This window comes from Rhinopithecus bieti, unplaced genomic scaffold (genome assembly GCF_001698545.2).
Source record: "Rhinopithecus bieti isolate Rb0 unplaced genomic scaffold, ASM169854v2 scaffold_3043, whole genome shotgun sequence".
In the NCBI taxonomy this organism is placed as follows: Eukaryota; Metazoa; Chordata; class Mammalia; order Primates; family Cercopithecidae; genus Rhinopithecus; species Rhinopithecus bieti.
This window is the reverse complement of record NW_016804580.1, coordinates 993204-1010739: the sequence shown is the minus strand read 5'-3', so window position 1 is coordinate 1010739 and position 17536 is coordinate 993204. Positions and strand designations below refer to the sequence as shown.

At 41.4% G+C, this 17536-nt stretch overlaps 1 protein-coding gene across 1 annotated transcript in view; it reads left to right on the top strand.

Moving 5' to 3' along the window:
* Positions 1-17536, top strand: part of CUBN (cubilin) — a 331095-nt gene that overhangs the window by 301760 nt on the left and 11799 nt on the right. The window contains 4 exon segments of the mRNA XM_017869190.1: positions 2665-2873; positions 13134-13296; positions 13646-13851; positions 16876-17023. Coding sequence (XP_017724679.1) covers positions 2665-2873; positions 13134-13296; positions 13646-13851; positions 16876-17023 — 726 coding nt within the window.

The following is a 17536-nucleotide window of genomic DNA, read 5'->3' as shown; positions in this document are numbered from 1 at the left end:
GGAAGGAAGGAAGGAAGGAAGGAAGGAAGGAAGGAAGGAAGGAAGGAAGGAAGGAAGGAAGGATCAGCCTATCTACCACTCAATCCATGGCAAACACATCAGTGATTTAGGATACTTGTTTCGGGTTCCCTGGAATGCGGGTGTGCTGCCTTATGGCATTAGTCATAGCAGTAGTACTACATAATAAGTGTGTGTAATGGCATTCACTGTGCCCAAGTGCAATTGCCATCTTGCCCTTATGAACTTATTAGTAACAATTAATAAACAAGTAGTGATAAAATATATAGCTTGAATGTTTATAAATAACATTTAGTTTTTGAAGCTGATGTATTAATAGAATAATGCCCAGCAACAGCATTTTTCCTGTCTACCTACCTCCAACTCTTCAGCACTCCTACCTGCAGCCCTCACTACAGCAATGTCCTTTCACCTGGTCTCATCTCCTTCAGTCCCGTTCCCTTACTTGTGAAATGCTGGTTCTGGATCAATTTTTAGATAAGACTTGATTAGCAAGTACATCCTGATTCTACCACTTCTTTGATTAAAAATCATTCAAATGGATCCCATTAACCACAGAACACAGTCTGACAGTCAAACTCTGTATAATCCAGCATTGGAGGCCCTCTATAGAAGACCCCATCTTGTTTTCCCAAATCCTAGTTCTCATTATTCTCCTTCACGTGCCCTGTTGTTTTCTCAGAGTTATGCTTGCCCATGCATATAATGTAAATTCTTGCCCATTTAGCCTTGGATCATAAGATTCTTTCAGACTGGAATTGCCAATGCCAATTCCATTTCTACATGGTTTTATTCTATTTATGCTTCAAGACCCAGATCCAAGTCACCTCCTTGGAACAGTGGAGATCCTCGTAGCCCAAAGTAATCTTCATCTTTTTGCAAGATGTAAGACTTTTCTGCCTCTTTTACTGAACCTGTCATTTTCTAAATTGTGTCATCATTACTTATCTATGTCTTATCACTACTAATGGACTATCATTTATCCTTTTCTACTTAAATACTAAATATAGTTTCTTGAATATTAAACAATATGTAGTAAATAAGTGTATCAATCCATTCACACCCTCAGTCATTGTTCTTCTGTACTATGCATGTCAATAGGCTTAAGTGGTTTCCTTAAGTAACAGTCAGTTCACACTGAAATCAAAGCTGCTCAAACTCCACAAACTCCAACTCTCTCTTTAGTTTGCAGGCCCCTTTCAGATGAGCAGAATCATTAGCCATGTGTGGTGAAGCACTGCGTATTGCTTACATTTCAGAATAATTTTGTCCTAGATGCCCTCTGTGAATTTATCAGGAACTGGGCCTTTGGAAGCATTTCAACTTCAGGAAATGTCTGACTGTGCAAATACTCTATGGTTTCGCCTGACTTAGAAGCTATGGACAGGCCAAGCCTGACCTACTAAGTAATGTACCTGTAACAAAAATCACCCTGCACGGTTGCCATCCATTGGGTTCACAGACAGAGTTGAGGAGAGCCACCATTGTTTATGTTTCCTGCCAAGGTCCAAGTACAAAATCTTAGCGCCCCCTAATGTTGAAAGCAGTCCTTTCGCTGTGAGCAGAAAATGGAATGAGAAAAATAAGACCGAAGGCCAATCCCAGTGAAGTTTAACTCTGGAACTAGCCATGACCTATGTTTGTGTAGAATGCAAGCTTTACAGACACGACTTTCAGCACCAATTTAATCCCTATTCCTACTAGGGCTATTCTGAGCTTATTTCATCCTCACCATTGCTTTCAAAATTGTCAATAAATTGTTCATCCCTTTATGCTCTTCTGAAATCATTTCTGAGCTATCTGCTTAGGCCATGGAGTAGACAAAACTAAATCTTATGTTCTGAGGATTTTTTTTGGTATTCTTTTATGGTAGACCGTTTAATCGTCTTGAGATTATTCTTTATCTCTCCTTTGTAGTTTTATTCTGAATTATAAAATTTTCATCTCAAAGAAGGCCTTTTTCTTCTACAAAGATTTTTTCCTTTAGCTTCTCGTGTTTTGGAAAAGAAAAAGTTAAATATAGAGTGTGGCTGAATATAAACTGGACTGCAGTGTTAAATGCCTCTCAGCCTCTTCCTATCACACTGTGTAAATACAAGATTTCTTGGCAGCAATTTTCTTGGTGTGTTGGGTAAATTCTTCATAAATTCGGTTTTCAGTCTGACAGTGTTCATAAAAGCGGAACATAAAAGTAAAACATATGCACATTTTCTACCAGTTTTATTATGCAAAATACTTGATTTTGTATAAAATTGAATTTTTCAAGGCTACGAAAATCTTCAATAAATCACATCAGCAATCCCCAAAACGTATATAGAGCCCCACGTGTTTTTCCACTTCTTTCAGCAACTCTGAGTAAGAAGGAGACACCTGAAGGCTCTGCTATGGAAGCAAAGAGCGAGGGAGGGAAAGATGGAGGGAGGGAAGGAAAGATGGGGGGGGAAGGGACCGGGCGGGGTGGGGAGAAGGAAGGAAGAAAAGAAAGGAGGGAGGGAGGAAAGGAGGGAGCCCAGGAGGGAATGATCTGATCATGTTCTCAGAGTGTGACAGAAAATGGAAACTATGTTCTTTTTAAAAACGCTCCATGTACAATGTAAGGTCTGTTCTGTTCGGTCTGCATAGTAATGTGTCTTTGTTTTAATGCAGGGCCTCAGCAAGGATGTGGTGGTTATCTGACAGCCTTGAATAACACCTTTGCCTCTCCTGATTCTGATTCGAATGGAATATATGACAAGAATTTAAACTGTGTATGGATCATAATTGCACCTGTAAACAAAGTAATTCACCTCACCTTCAATACATTTGCTCTGGAGGCAGCAAGTACTAGGCAAAGATGCCTTTATGATTATGTAAAGGTAAGCCTGTTTTGTTTTTTTAACAGAGTCTACTCATCCCAGACTCTAATATAGTGTGTTCCTGTTTATATCATTACAGGAAGTCCTGAAAATTGTGAGTACAGGTACTACTGCTTTTTAAAATGACCTATACTCCAGTGATGCAACATTTAATATTATAGATGCTCTATCTTCATATCAAGTTAATCTTTAATATGGGTGACTCAAATATTTTGTGTGACTGGCTTCTAATATTAGCATTTAAATCTCCTGTTCATCAGTGTCTTGCAAGAGACGATCTGTGGGAAGGTTGGTTTTCTGGAGAGAGATACTCAAAGGAGCTTTGGCAAATCCTGAAATAAACAATGTCAGTGACACAAATAATCACCTCTTAATTTGTCTATTTCTTAGGCTTATAGATTTGCTTATCACATTATGTTTAGATATTAAAATGGTTCTGAAATCCCATTAAAGATAAATCAAGGCTGGGCACAGTGGCTCACGCCTGTAACTCCAGCACTTTGGGAGGCCAAGGTGGGCAGATCACTTGAGGCCAGGAATTTGAGACCAGCCTAGCCAACATGGTGAAACCCTGTCTCGACTAAAAATACAAAAAGTTAGCTGGGCATGGTGGCAGGTGCCTGTAATCCTAGCTACTCGGGAGGCTGAGGCAGGAGAATCATTTGAACCTGGTAGGTGGAGGTTGCAGTGAGCTGAGATCTCGCCACTGCACTCCAGCCGGGGTGACAGAGCAAGAGTCCATCTCAAAAACATAAATAAATAAAATAAGAAAGTAAATCAAGAAACTTCTGTACAATTGTTAATGACTTTAATATAAATTATTATACCTATCAGGTTATATGGGTTCAGATTACAAGTGTTAAGTAGCATCAATCAATGTTTACTACTGCACTCTCAGGGGAAAAATAAAAAGTATGGCAAGATTTCTATTTATGAGGATCTTAAGTCTGATTAGAAAATTATGGGATGACACATGCAAATTAAGAATGCACAGTTCAGGAGAGTCAGCATTTAAGCGCTAATGAATGCATTTGACGCAGGCTTGAAGCAATGTGCAAGCTTAAAAGGAAAGAAAGTTCATGAAGTTCTGGCATGATCAAGAAAGACTTGATAGAGCGAGGGAAAACTTAAGACAGGAGAGAATTCAGGCAAGGTGAACATTTTCAAAAAGTCATAGAACTTGATATGTGCATGTTCTTGAAAGAGTAAAGAGGCTGGCTCTATTGAAGCGGAATAGTGCTAAAGAGTAGCAAGAAATAAGATGGCCTATGTAAAGAAATACCAAGATTACAAAGGATCCTGAAAGTCAAACTAATGACTTTAGACTTTGTGTGGCTGAAAATAAGGAGTGGTTGAAGGTTTTCCAATGAGTGATGTGATAAGAGCAGTAGCTGGGGAAGACTAACCTGAAATCAGTAACTGTGGGACCTGGAAGGAGAGGAGGCTGGGAGGGCTCCAGAGAGAGGTCCTTTCTAGGTGAGGAGGTCGATCAGGGGTGCAGCCATGGCAGCAATGGCAAGAGGGGTGCAAGATAAACTTAAGTTCCAGGATTGCAATAAACTTTAAAGAAAATTAGTTTAAAAGAAAAGGAAGGAAAATGTGTGGAAGGAATACCCATTTGAGCACTTAATTATATGCTTATGTTTTTACTCTGAAAAGGGCTAAGGTTGAGAGACCAGAAAAATAACAGTGTGGTTTTGGTGAGAGCAAAACAGACAAGTGACACTGCAGTGGGCAGAGAATGGAATGGGGCTCCAGTGAGAAGACAGCTCCATGAATAGAGAGGATGCAGCAAAGAGCCTTCCTTCCATCAGGAGAAAGGATGCTTTCTTAGAGGGAGTCTGCATGGATTCCAGAGTCAGGCTCTCAGCTCCAGGAAAGGTATCCAAGGAGGCAGTTGGACAAGGCAAAAGGGGCAGGAAAAGAAACAGATGTGTCATGAAAAAATAAATGTGAAGACCAAGAAAAGTGTAGTATCCCTGAAGTCAAGGGGCAGGAAGGTTCTTTTACAAGGCATGGATGGTCAATACAATTAAATTGTAAAGTAGAGGCCAAGAAAGGAAGAGATGAAGAACAGCCTCATCGCTCTGGATGACAACCATTTTAATTAAGTATTGGCACAGAAGCTGGATCAGAGGAGTTCATGAAAGACTAAAGATAGCAAGGAATGTCAATTCCGGTTGAATTCTCCTTTCCTAAAATGAGACCTGGCTGGCCGGGTGCGGTGACTCAACATCTGTAATCTCAGCACTTTGGGAGGCAGAGGTCGGCTGGTTGCTTGAGCTCAGAAGTTTGAGACAAGCCCTGGCAACAGAGTGAGACCCTGTCTCTACAAAAAATACAAAAAAATTATCTGGGTGTGGTGGTGTGCACCTATGGTACCAGCTTCTCGGGAGACTGAGGTGGAAGGATCCCCTGGACCCAGGAGGTAGAAGCTGCAGTGAGTCGTAATTACATCACTGCACTCCAGCCTGGGCAACAGAGTAAGATACTTTCGGGAAAAAAAAAAAAAAGACTGGGAGAGACCAAAATGACTAGAGCAGTCCTAAAGCTGAATTCAAAACTGTTGAGAGCTCCCCTGGTTTTACAAAAAGGTAATAAGGTTTAGAGACAGATGGTATGAGAACTCTAACCCAATTTTGCTGTCAGACAAATTTCCTAATCTTCCCAATTCCTCATCATTTCATCTATTTTTCTTTAAATCACATAATAGTACCTAACGTGAAAGGCAGTTTTGAGGATTAAAATTATGTGTACCAGAGCGTTTAGCACTGTACCTGACATAAATTGTAAATAAATTTACCTCCCTATTTTCCCCCCTTGGAGTAATTCCAAATAGGCATGGGCACTATGGAATTTCTTTTCTTAAAACTAAAATAATGGATTTGCATATATAATTACAATTTTAAATTCTTATAGAATGTTTTGAGTATGGCCCTGCTGGAAGAGTTGATTGGATTTACTCTTAAGATCCATTTTTATGGAGTGTGATTTGATAATATCATCAAAACAGCTTGTCATTTTCTGAATGTCTGCAATTCATTCAGGTCAGAAACTGCAATATCAAAAACAAGGAGTTATTTTCTTGCTTCAAAATAAAATACCGTTTTTTTCAAATAAATTCTGTTCAGCACTATTCTTGTTTTCCCCTTTGGAAAAGCAATTTCCTTCAATTGGCAACATTTCCAACTACCAGTTAACTGGCAGATCAAAGAATAGCCCGTGGAATGTGGAGCGTGGAGCTTTCTTTATTAAAGAGATTTTCTGTGAAAATGGGACATTTGAATACTTTTAGATTTGTTTTAGAGATTATAATCAAATCACTTATTAGAAAAGCTAATTTAACTGAACTCTGTGGTAGATAATACAAGTAAAATCATACCAGTTCCATTATTCATTAATAATTCTATCATGCTTGTGAAAGGGTTGACTTAGAGAGTAATTACAGTAACTGAATCACCTAGTGAATTGTGCATGTCACTGAGCGGTCTCTGTCGCAATCCACATCATATCCATTGCAGAAAGAGTTAGTTGGCAAGGGTATGTGCCAGACCCTGTACCAGCATCACTGGAGATGTAGACAGTTAAAGTCATATCTTGAAGAGTTCAAGCTCCTTGAGGAGCTACTGGTAAAGTGTAGGAGACTGACAGGTAAGCAAATAATATACATTTAAATAATTACATTTAAAGTACAAATAAAATACATTTAAATAATGGACATTTTTGTCACGTTGTATAACATGTTGTATAATATGACCAAGATCATAAATAGAAACAACATAGAAGGGCAGAGCAGAAGAGGCTCTGATTGGTTGTGTTTTGGGGTTCAGGAGAGGCTTTCTAGAGGGGGATGGCTGAGCTGGGATTTACAAAATGAAGAGAAACTCACTCCTTTTTGTTATCCTTTACAAAATTGAGAGGAGCATGAACCTAGCTGACTTTTTCTGCCAGGAAATATGGAACCAGCAGAGAGATGTCCTCATCCTAACATTGCCCAGTTTTCCCTCAACCCCACCAGTATCCCTTTTCTTTCTCTTTTTCTTTTTTTATTGAGATGAAATTTCTCTCTTGTCACCCAGGCTCAAGTGCAATGGTGCGATATTGGCTCACTGCAACCTCTGCCTCCTGAGTTCAAGTGCTTCTCCTGCCTCAGCCTCCCAAGTTGCTGGGATCACAGATACGCGCCACCATGCCCAGCTAATTTTTGTATTTTTATTAGAGATGGGGTTTCACCATGTTGGCCAGGCTCGTCTCAAACTCCTGACCTCAGGCGATCCACCTACCTTGGCCTCCCAAAGTGCTGGAATTACAGGTGTCACTGCCCCTTTTCATAGCCAATATTCTGTAATGCTTCCTTTCCCACCTGAAGTGAATGTCATCTATGGTATAAACTACCCATAATGTAATTTCAAAAAATCACTATACTTCTGGGTGCAGTGGCTCACTCCTGTAATCCCAGCACTTTGGGAGGCTGAGGCAGGCAGATCACCTGAGGTCAGGAGTTCAAGACCAGCCTGACCAATATGGTGAAACCCTGTCTCTACTAAAATACAAAATTAGCTGGGCATGGTGGCGGGTGCCTGTAATCTCAGCTACTCAGGAGGCTGAGGCAGGGGAATCGCTTGAACCCAGGAGGCAGAGGTTGCAGTGAGCCAAGAGCAAGCCATTGCACTCCAGCCTGGGTGACAAAGCAAGACTCCATCTCAAAAAAAAAAAAAAAAAAAAAAAAAAAAAAAAAACAAATCACTATCCTATCCTAAAGGCAATGAAAAGGAGAAATAAAAGGAAAATATATAAAATAGTGTGTCTTCGCGTATGTAAATACTCTAACACTGCTACACAAAATCACATAATAAAATAGATTCCTTTTATATATAGAATGGTGGTGAATAAAAAGTATAAATTTAAACAAATACGGGTGGGTTATATTTTCAGCCCACATGCCAATAGCAGCATCACCATCTGCAACGTGAGTTTCCAAAATGGTGGAAAAACTCAAACATTTCTAAACCAAAGTATAGTCTGCCCTCAGCTTACACAATAATTGCATTTCTGGAAATTTGGTGCATATCAAAATTGTGCAAAAATATTTTGTGTTTATATATAAAATGGATTTAGGTTCTGGGATCAAATAATTATAAACAAGTTTTTGGTTTTTTTTTACACAAATGTTTGACAGGTCATTCAAAAGTTATGTGGGACATAAGTTTTCACTTTGCTAAACTGTCCTGTGAATTACTAAGTGTCCGTTATAGCCCCAAATTATAGTGATGACCCCAAAACCACCACACTTGTGCAAAGCACTCCCTCCGGGGTGGTACTGACCTCATTGAGAAGGTCTAACTTAATGCACCGGGCTTAACCATTCAGTCTGTGTCAGACACTGGAGCTGAGGAGGGGCTGTCCATCTTTGGGGAGAGGATCAGCAGTCTATGGAAGGCATCACATTCCTGTCCACAGGTCATACCTACCATTCATTCATTCTTTCATTCAATCAGTGTTAATTAGCATACCTACTATATTCTAGACATTGCTCCAAGAACTAGAAAAGAACATTGAGATTTTAGAAAACAATACTAGGAAAACTCCTTCTCTTGTAGAGCTGATTCTAATCATTGCTTCTTTGTGGCTTTTTCCCAGACGTCTGGAACTAGTATAACTTTTCTTTCTCCAAAAGATTTCAAAATGGGTCAGAGTTTAGCCCCAAACCTGAAAAGTCACTCTCTATTCTTCTTCCCATACTAAATTATGCCCTGGAGTGTTGCCCAGCAGATCCCAGCAGTGGTTCTGCCATAAGATCAAAGAATTCATGAAGATATTCTAAGATTCTGCTCCCAGGAAGAATATCAAAATCCTCTTGTGATCAAGTTCCCAGGAAAAGATTAAAAGATAAAGTCCTAAGGATATTAATGTATGAAATTATTACATTTGAAAAGAATTATAGTCCAAGATCAAAGTCTATTGTGCTTGTGCATTAAAAGTTCATAGAAATTAAAATCCAAAAATTTTCTTTCCCAGTTTTTCTAACTGCTCAAGTCAATAGCTGGGTGAAGTGTGGGATTTTGCCATGGTCATAGCAGAGCCTGCCTGCCACTAAATTATTTGTACAATGCCTTCAGGATCTTTAGCAGATTCTAAAACTATCAGAGTTCTGAAAGTTGAGAAAATATAACATTCTTCTCATCTGCAAGACTTAGAATGTAATTCAAGCTCCAGGTCCATTGCAGTTGTACCAGGAAATGTATGCTCCCAGCTCTTTAGCAGATTCTAAAACTATCAGAGTTCTAAAAGTTGAGAAAATATAACATTCTTCTCAGCACTTACCCACATCCACAAGAGTTAGAATATAATTCAAGCTCCAGGTCCATCGCATTTGTGCCAGGAAATGTATGCTCCCAGAATGTGGCCCGTAGCTGCTTATACTGGTGTAGATCCTAAAGGCACCATTTATATCCCAGTTTATATATGATTCCCCCTCTTCATCATTGGATAGGGGACCCCGCAACGCACTGTAGGGCAACCTGGCAAAAGTCTGTAGCAGAGATTTAGTGTTATCAGAGAACAACAGAGCAGATAGAGATCTTGGACTTGACGCACAGGAGTTTAGAGCCTCCTATGTCGGTTATCCCGAGGCCACAAGCTATTTCAACTCACTTAGGAGAAATCTTACTGTGGCAATGAATGAACTAACACAAGACCAGCTTGGGGCCAGGCGTATATGTCATTTCCTTCCATCCAGCCCTGGCTTCTGCCTCCTACCTTCCTTCACATTTACCAGTTATCCATGTAAAACCCAAATCCGATCTCACATCATGTAGGATCAGATCCGGACTCCTTGGATGAAATGTATGGAACTTCACAGCTTTGTTTGTTGGACTTCGTCATTTCTCCTGTTCTCTCACCCTAGCCTCCAGTCCCAGTGAAGGGGGTCAGAAGTTGTTGACACATGCCATGCATTTCACACTTCCATGGCCTGGCATTCATGTCTGTCTGGCGGGGATACCCTTCCTGTTTTGTAGGTCTGGAAGGTTTTTTTTGTTTTGTTTTTTTTGAGACAGTTTCGCTCTTCTTGCCCATGCTGGAATGCAGTGGTGCAATCTTGGCTCACTCTGCCTCCCAGGTTCAAGCAATTCTCCTGCCTCAGCCTCCCGAGTAGCTGGGATTAGAGGCATGCGCCACCATGTCTGGCTAATTTTGTATTTTTAATAGAGACGGGGCTTCTCCATGTTGGTCAGACTGGTCTCTAACTCCCGACCTCAGGTCACTCACCTGCCTCGACCTCCCAAAGTGGTGGGATTACAGGCATTAGCCACCGTGCACGGCAGGTCTGGAAGGTCTGTACTTACATTTAAGGACCAACCCAAATGTCTGTCTCCATCAAGTGGGTTCTCATGATACACTCCCATTCTTTTATTGTAGCACTTATTTTTCTCTATTTTGTATATAATTTATATACACACATATTTATGTGTATATATAGTATATGTGCATATATACACAAATATATGTATCTGTATATTTAATTTGTAGACCTTTACTCTCCTTTGTTCATGAGAGAGTCTTATGTCTTGAAGGTCTAGAAAGGGCTTTATACATCCTCGTATGCATAGGATCTAGCACAGAGGCCTGGCACATAGGTCCCAGAATAAAAATGCTTGCTAATATAAATGTGATCATAAAGACAGCAATGATTATTATGAAATTTTAACTTGTTTACCGGAAAAAGTGCATAACCTAAAACTTGGCAAATGTGTTCTTTCATGAAACAAAGGGGTGAAGATTAGGAAAGCGAGTTTCATCTGATTCTGAAGTGACTAATACCATGTTTAAGTTGGAAAGACAGTGCCATCTAGTGGTGCATTTCTTTTTCTTTTGCAATGACGGGTTTTTGTCATTCCTGTCATATAATCCTAGCGCTTTAGAACAATGTCAGTGGTCATGGTCTTGGCTGTTCTGGGGCCTTGAACACATCATAGCTCTGTTACGAATTTAATATTTGGAGTTAGATACACACAGATACTCATTTTAGAAATACAATGAAGATTACTCAGAAGAAAATGTTTTCTAGTTATGTATTTGAGAGAAATCCAAGTACCCACTATTTCAATGGATGTTTCTAAAAGGATGCCATGGCTCGAAATTGTCCTGGGTGCTGGCAACACTACAATGAAGAAGTCAGACAGAGTCTCCATCTCCCCACCCGTGGGACTTACATCCTTGTTGGGAAAGAGACTGGACAAAGCAAATAAACAATAAATAAGATCAGTTTTGATTATAATAGGAAAATAAAACAGGATGACGCTGGGAGAGGGCAACATTCAATAGCATTGGCTTCTCTGAAGAGGTGACATGTGAGATGAGGGCCCATGACAGGGAGTCCTTAGCTGTGCGGACTCAGTTTCAGCTGAAGAAGGAAGAGCCGCAGGAGCAGGGCCGTGGGCAGTCCTCCTCCTGGGATGAAGGAAGTGCAGCCAGTCGTGAGGTGCGGGTGGCCCAGGAAGGAGGCACAGGCCAGAGCAGCTGGGGCTTGCAGACCGTGGGAAGGAGCTGGAATTTTACTTTAGGTGCAACGGGGATCTGCTGGAGCATTTTAGACAGAGCAGGAGCATCATCTCATTGGAGTTTGCAGACATGCAGGCAGTTCAGTGGAGAACACTATGCCTGCTCCGGAATTAGGTCTATTAAGATGTTTCAGTGGGAACAGGTGAAGGACGATGGTGGTCACCTGGAGGTGGAGCCCTCTGGGATATATTTTGAAGGTAGAATGGATTGGTTGTGGAGTGAAGAGAGAGAGAGAGGAATCAGAGATGACTAAAGTTGTAGGCTTGAAACATTGAGGTAAAGATGGCTCGGGGAGAACAGTTTTGGGAGGGCTAGTGGGAGAGAGGAATCAAAGTACTTGCTTATTTATTAGATTTTTATTGAGTTCCTCTCATGTGCAGACACTTTTCTAAAAACTGGGAACATGGCAGCGAGCAGAAAAGAAATCTGTGCATTCATGGAACTTGTATTCTCTTCAGAGGGAAAGACAATGAAATAAGCAAGTTTAGCCTGGACGACATAACAAGACCCCATCTCTAAAAATTTTTTTAATTAGCTAGGCGTGGTGGTGTGCACCTGTAGTCCCAGGTACTTGGGAGGCTGAGGTGGGAGGATCACTTGAGCCCAGAAGTTCAAAGTTGCAGTGAGCTGTGATTGCAGCACTGCACTCCAGCCTGGGCAACAGAGTGAGACCTTGTATCAAAAAAAAAAAAAAAAAAAAGCTAAATATGTAGTATATAGAAGATAACACTTATGTGGAGAAAAATCAAGCAGGAAAGGAAATGGGAATGTTGGGAGAGTTTGCATCAGGAAGGCCTTATTGAGTTGGGGATACCTTTTTTTTTTTTTGAGACAGTATTGCACTGTCACCCAGGATGGAGTGCAGTGACATCATCTCAGCTCACTGTAACCTCCACCTCCTAGATTCAAGCGATTCTCCTGCCTCAGCCTCCCGAGTAGCTGGGATTACAGGCGTGTACCACAACGCCCGCCTGAATTGGGGATATGTGAGTAAAGACCTGAAGGAACGTACGAGAACAAACTATGTGGATGTGCAGGGAAGAGCATTCCAGGCAAAGCGAATAGCAAATGCCATACCCAAGAAGTAAAAGCATGCCTGGTTTGGCCCAAAACATGGAATGAACAAAGTGGAGACAATAAGAAATTAGATCAGAAAGGTGAGGGGTGGGAGAGGAGAGAAGGCCATTGTGATGGCTTTGGCTGTTCTATTGAGTGGATGGGAAGCAGATAGGAGGGTTTCAGCAGAGCAGTGACCTGGTCTAACTTACATTTTAACAGTATCCTCTGGCTGACATTTTGAGAACAGACTAAAGAGCAACAAGAGCAGAATCAGAGGCTTCCTGGGAGGCTCCAGTGATCATCTAGGCAAGAGATCAGAGCAGCTGGGGCCAGAGTCTTAGTAAGTGTGGAGATTAAGGTAGCAGTGGGTGAGTGGACTCTCATAACAGCCTTTTTAAAATCATGTATTACTTTCCCAAAGAGGAAGAAAATGTTAGACATCGTACCAGGTTTTTACTTTGCTGAAAGTCATAATATAATCAATCCAATTATAATTCTGTTCCTAAGTTACAACCACCTCTAAGAACATCAATGTAAAATGTTTAATCGTGACCTACTGTGACTTCACATCCAATTTAGTGTAAAATATGCAACTCTTTTGTAAATAATGGAGAAGTAATGAATTGTTTTTCTTCTCAGTTATACGATGGGGATAGTGAAAATGCGAACCTGGCTGGAACGTTTTGCGGTTCCACCCTTCCTGCTCCTTTCATCTCTTCTGGTAACTTCCTTACGGTTCAATTCGTCAGTGACTTAACATTAGAAAGGGAAGGATTTAATGCTACATACACCATCATGGACAGTGAGTAAATAGAAGCATTTTTATAAGTTATGAAATACACATGTATTTATGTACTGAAAAGAATGCCCCGCTTATTATATCGAAATTTCAATGTTAATGACTAAACTCAATGTCAATTACTATCTAAACTCAATGTCAATTGCTAAACACCATGTTAATTACTCTATGTTTAATCTGCAGTACAAATTTGATACAATCTTTAGTCAAGGATATAAACCTTGAATTCTTAATAGAATGATGAAAATATAGCTCCTCTGGGGTGGGAGGCAGGGAAGACAGAATTTTAAAGATTGCCTGAGATGCGACATGAATAAAAGGTCTCCTGTGTTGCTTTTTCTTCCCTCCCCAGTGCCTTGTGGTGGAACATACAATGCCACTTGGACCCCACAAAATATTTCATCACCCAATTCATCAGACCCAGATGTCCCATTTTCCACCTGTACTTGGGTCATTGACGCCCCTCCACATCAGCAGGTCAAGATAACTGTGTGGGCGTTACAGCTGACCTCGCAAGACTGCACCCAGAATTACTTAGAGCTTCAGGACTCACCACAGGTAACAATTATAGGATGAATGACTGTCGCATCTAGTGACCTTTTCACCAGTATTTGCAAAACACTTGAAGTAATGAAACCATGATTAAATAATTTTCTAAGTTAGTTCCAGCTTAATGTGTTTTTTATCTGTACACAAAGCCCTCCAATCAGGTGTCGAGAAACTTGAACTTGGTCATGTAGGTCCAGAGCTCTCAAAGCTTCATGTGCCTAAGAATGCGTTAAGATGCATCTCAAAAGTGCGTCCTCCCTGGCCCACCCTCAGAGACTGAATCCCCATTTATCTGAATTTTTGACAAACACCTCTGGTGTTTTGGTGCCAATACCAGAGCTCCACAGACCATGCTTGGAGAAATACTTATAGTTAGTGGGATTTACGTATAGGTTGAATTGAAAGGGTCAATACGGAACACAAGAGAATCAGTAAAGAGGCTGTTTGGCACTAGTCTCACAGGTCATAAAAGGCTGGGCATGGTGGCTCACACTTGTAATCCCAGCACTTTGGGAGGCTGAGGCTGGTGGATTACCTGAGGTCAGGAGTTCAAGACCAGCCTGGCCAATGTGGTGAAACCCTGTCTCTACTAAAAATACAAACAATTAGCCAGGTACAGTGGTGTGCGCCTGTAATCCCAGTTACTTGGGAAACTGAAGCAGAAGAATCGTTTGAACCTGGAACCTGGGAGGTGGACGTTGCAGTGAGCCAAGATCGTGCCACTGCTCTCCAACCTGGGCGACAGAGCGAGACTTTGTCTCAACAACAAAAAGCCACTTTGAACTTTAAAAAATGCTGAGTCTGTATTTCCTCTGGAATAAGATGTTGAGGATACAGTTGGATACAAAGTGGGATGTTGACCAAAGGCCCAAAGATTTTTGTGAATCATCATTATCATGATAGGTAATTGAAATAATGAGAAGAATGAGATTATCTGGGAAAATATGTAAAGGGAGTGGCCATGAACTGAGGATGGATACCGGGAGAACATCTGAGAATACCTAGATTGTCTTTCTGCAGTTTGGGGAGCAACTAACTCTCCCCAGTTCATTCCAGTAAAATGTCATGGTCAAAGCCCCATATGCTGGACTAGTAGAGTCCCATCTGTCGTCTTCTGAGTTTTCAAGGTCCTCTTCATTATAAATCTGGGGTCCCCTGCTTCTCACGTGGTCTTGCTGGGGAGAGAAAAGTCCAGTTTGTCTGACTCCAGTGTGGAGAGGTGTGAGATGTGCTGGCAGCTGAATAGGCCCTGGACTTGCTGAGTTTTGTGCAAAGCATAGACACTGAGATGAGCTCCCAAGGTGGACAAGATGCTAGGTTATCGTTATTCCGTTGGTAATTGTTTTCAGGACAAAATCCCTATTACCCAGTGGTACCCTAGAGGACTTAGAGTCAAGTGGAACAAGGCCCTTTGGGTGAAAGCTCTTTCAATTTCCCCCGGCTTCATGAAGCTAAGACAATGGGGATCAGGGTGGACCACTAAGTGGGGCACAGAATGGCACTTTCAGGGCACGAGGCACCAGCTGGAACATAACAGCAGCTGGAGCAGCCTTGAGTAAGACCCAGTGTTTGTCATGACTGAATAATGTTTTCCACTGAATGAATACAGGAAACAATAAAGGGTTTCAGACTGGGTAGGTAGGGAGGAAAGACAAACAATGACGGATGAGGCCCGAGAAACTGGGATTCTCGGGGTATCCAAGAGTAGACAGAGCAGCCCTAATTGGCAGATCTTGAAGGAATGATGTGTAGGATGGTTACAGAGGATGTACGGTGGTTAGCTGGCATTGGAGATGAACAGAGATGCAGAGATGGAAGTCACTGGGGTTAAGAAATACAAAGTGAAGGTGTTTAATGGCTTGTCTGTAAAAACACCGAAACCTCTAAAGGGTTCAGAAGGGAAATTGGGGGCAGGAGATTACTGTGAGCTGAGACACCTCAAGTCTTTCATAAATGAAGGGAAGTAACTGGGAGAAAAGTAAATGAGAGTGATGAGAATGGTGAGAATATCTTTGGCCAGAGGTAGAGACCCTCGTAGGAAAATCAGCTTTGAGACGAGGATGGAAGCTGCGGTGGGGAATGTGGAGCATCCCTCCCTTCCCCTGAGGCTGGGCCCCCACCCTTCCTACTCAATGAGCTGTGGAGCATGGGAAAGAACAGCCTCTACCAGGAGGCTGCTGGAGAACCAGGTTTTGCTGAGGCCACAAAGTGGAAAGGCAGGGGACGTATACAGAGAATGACTGACAGTGTGTTTAACGTTCACAGGATACAGCAAAGTTAGACAAGGACCAAGAGCAGGAGACAGTGGGAAGGAGGGGTGGAAGCCCCCGAGCAGTTACAGGAGTTTTGCAAGCAGAGACAGGTGGTGTCTTTCAGTAAGTTCCTAAGGACTGCAGATATTAGAGACTTTCCTGTGACAGGGAGGCTGCAAATACCCTGACTTTGGTACAACTTGTTTTTACCCAAGAACTGATGGGCATTCGACTGCATTCACTCCAGGTTTTTGAGAGGTGACGAGGGTTGCCCTAGTGTTACAAAGGGGAACTGGGACCTCCTGACGGGCCCCGGCTGGCTTGGGGGATGTGCAGTGGAACCAAAGGCTCTGACTAGATTTGCTAAGGGGCAGCAAGGGCTGGATCAGGGCGATGGTGGTTATTAGTCCCATGGAGCTCAGGACAATGGCAAAAGCCCCAGGAGGGGAGATCCAGTGAGCTCTCAAACAGCCCGGCGATCCTCAGAGCAATGGCACAGGCCTCAGCTAGGAAGTTGCTGAGACGCAAGGGGTCTTGTTTTCAGCAGGGAAGTGTCTGTGGTTTCAGCAAAAACTTTGCCTCCCCTCCTCCCACCCCTCTGGGAAGGTACAACTTGTGTCGATTCCAAGCCCAATGTGAGCCTTCTTGCAGAGCACTTCCAACAACAGAGCTAGTTTCCATGGTTAAATAAGCCATACTTTTATACGCAGTCTGATTTCTGTTATGGCCTGTTCTCTTCTAAAACTAAATCTAACATGATTTGGCTCCCATTTCACTTCAGGGTCACGGAAATTCAAGAATTAAGTTCTGTGGCAGAAATGCTTCAGCTGTGCCAGTGTTTGATTCTTCTATGAGTACTGCAGTTGTCATCTTCAAATCTGGAGTTGTAAACAGAAACTCTAGAGTGAGTTTCACCTATCAGATAGCAGGTGAGCCCTGCAACTTCATCTTTTATTCAGAAAAGCTGCCATGATCATTACAATTATTCCTAGAATAAGTACAATTATTTCTAGAATGGACTCCTGTGAGTAAATTAGGATTTGTTAACAAAACCACACCCATCTCTTAACTAGAACCCAGGCCCAATTTCGCAAATTACTAAAGTCGGTTTCTAAAGAGCTAAAGAGAATATAATACTAACCAAGATGGTTAGAATGCTAGCATTTTCTTCAGAGTATATAGTGGATTTTAAAATATACCAGTTGTCTTTTAATGATCCACTTAACCACATTGAATATATATTTTATTTACAAGACATATATATATTTNATGCTAGCATTTTCTTCAGAGTATATAGTGGATTTTAAAAATATACCAGTTGTCTTTTTAATGATCCACTTAACCACATTGAATATATATTTTTATTTACAAGACATATATATATTTATTTACAAAAGCTTTATCAAAATATAATTCTCATATTATACAGTTTACCCATTTAA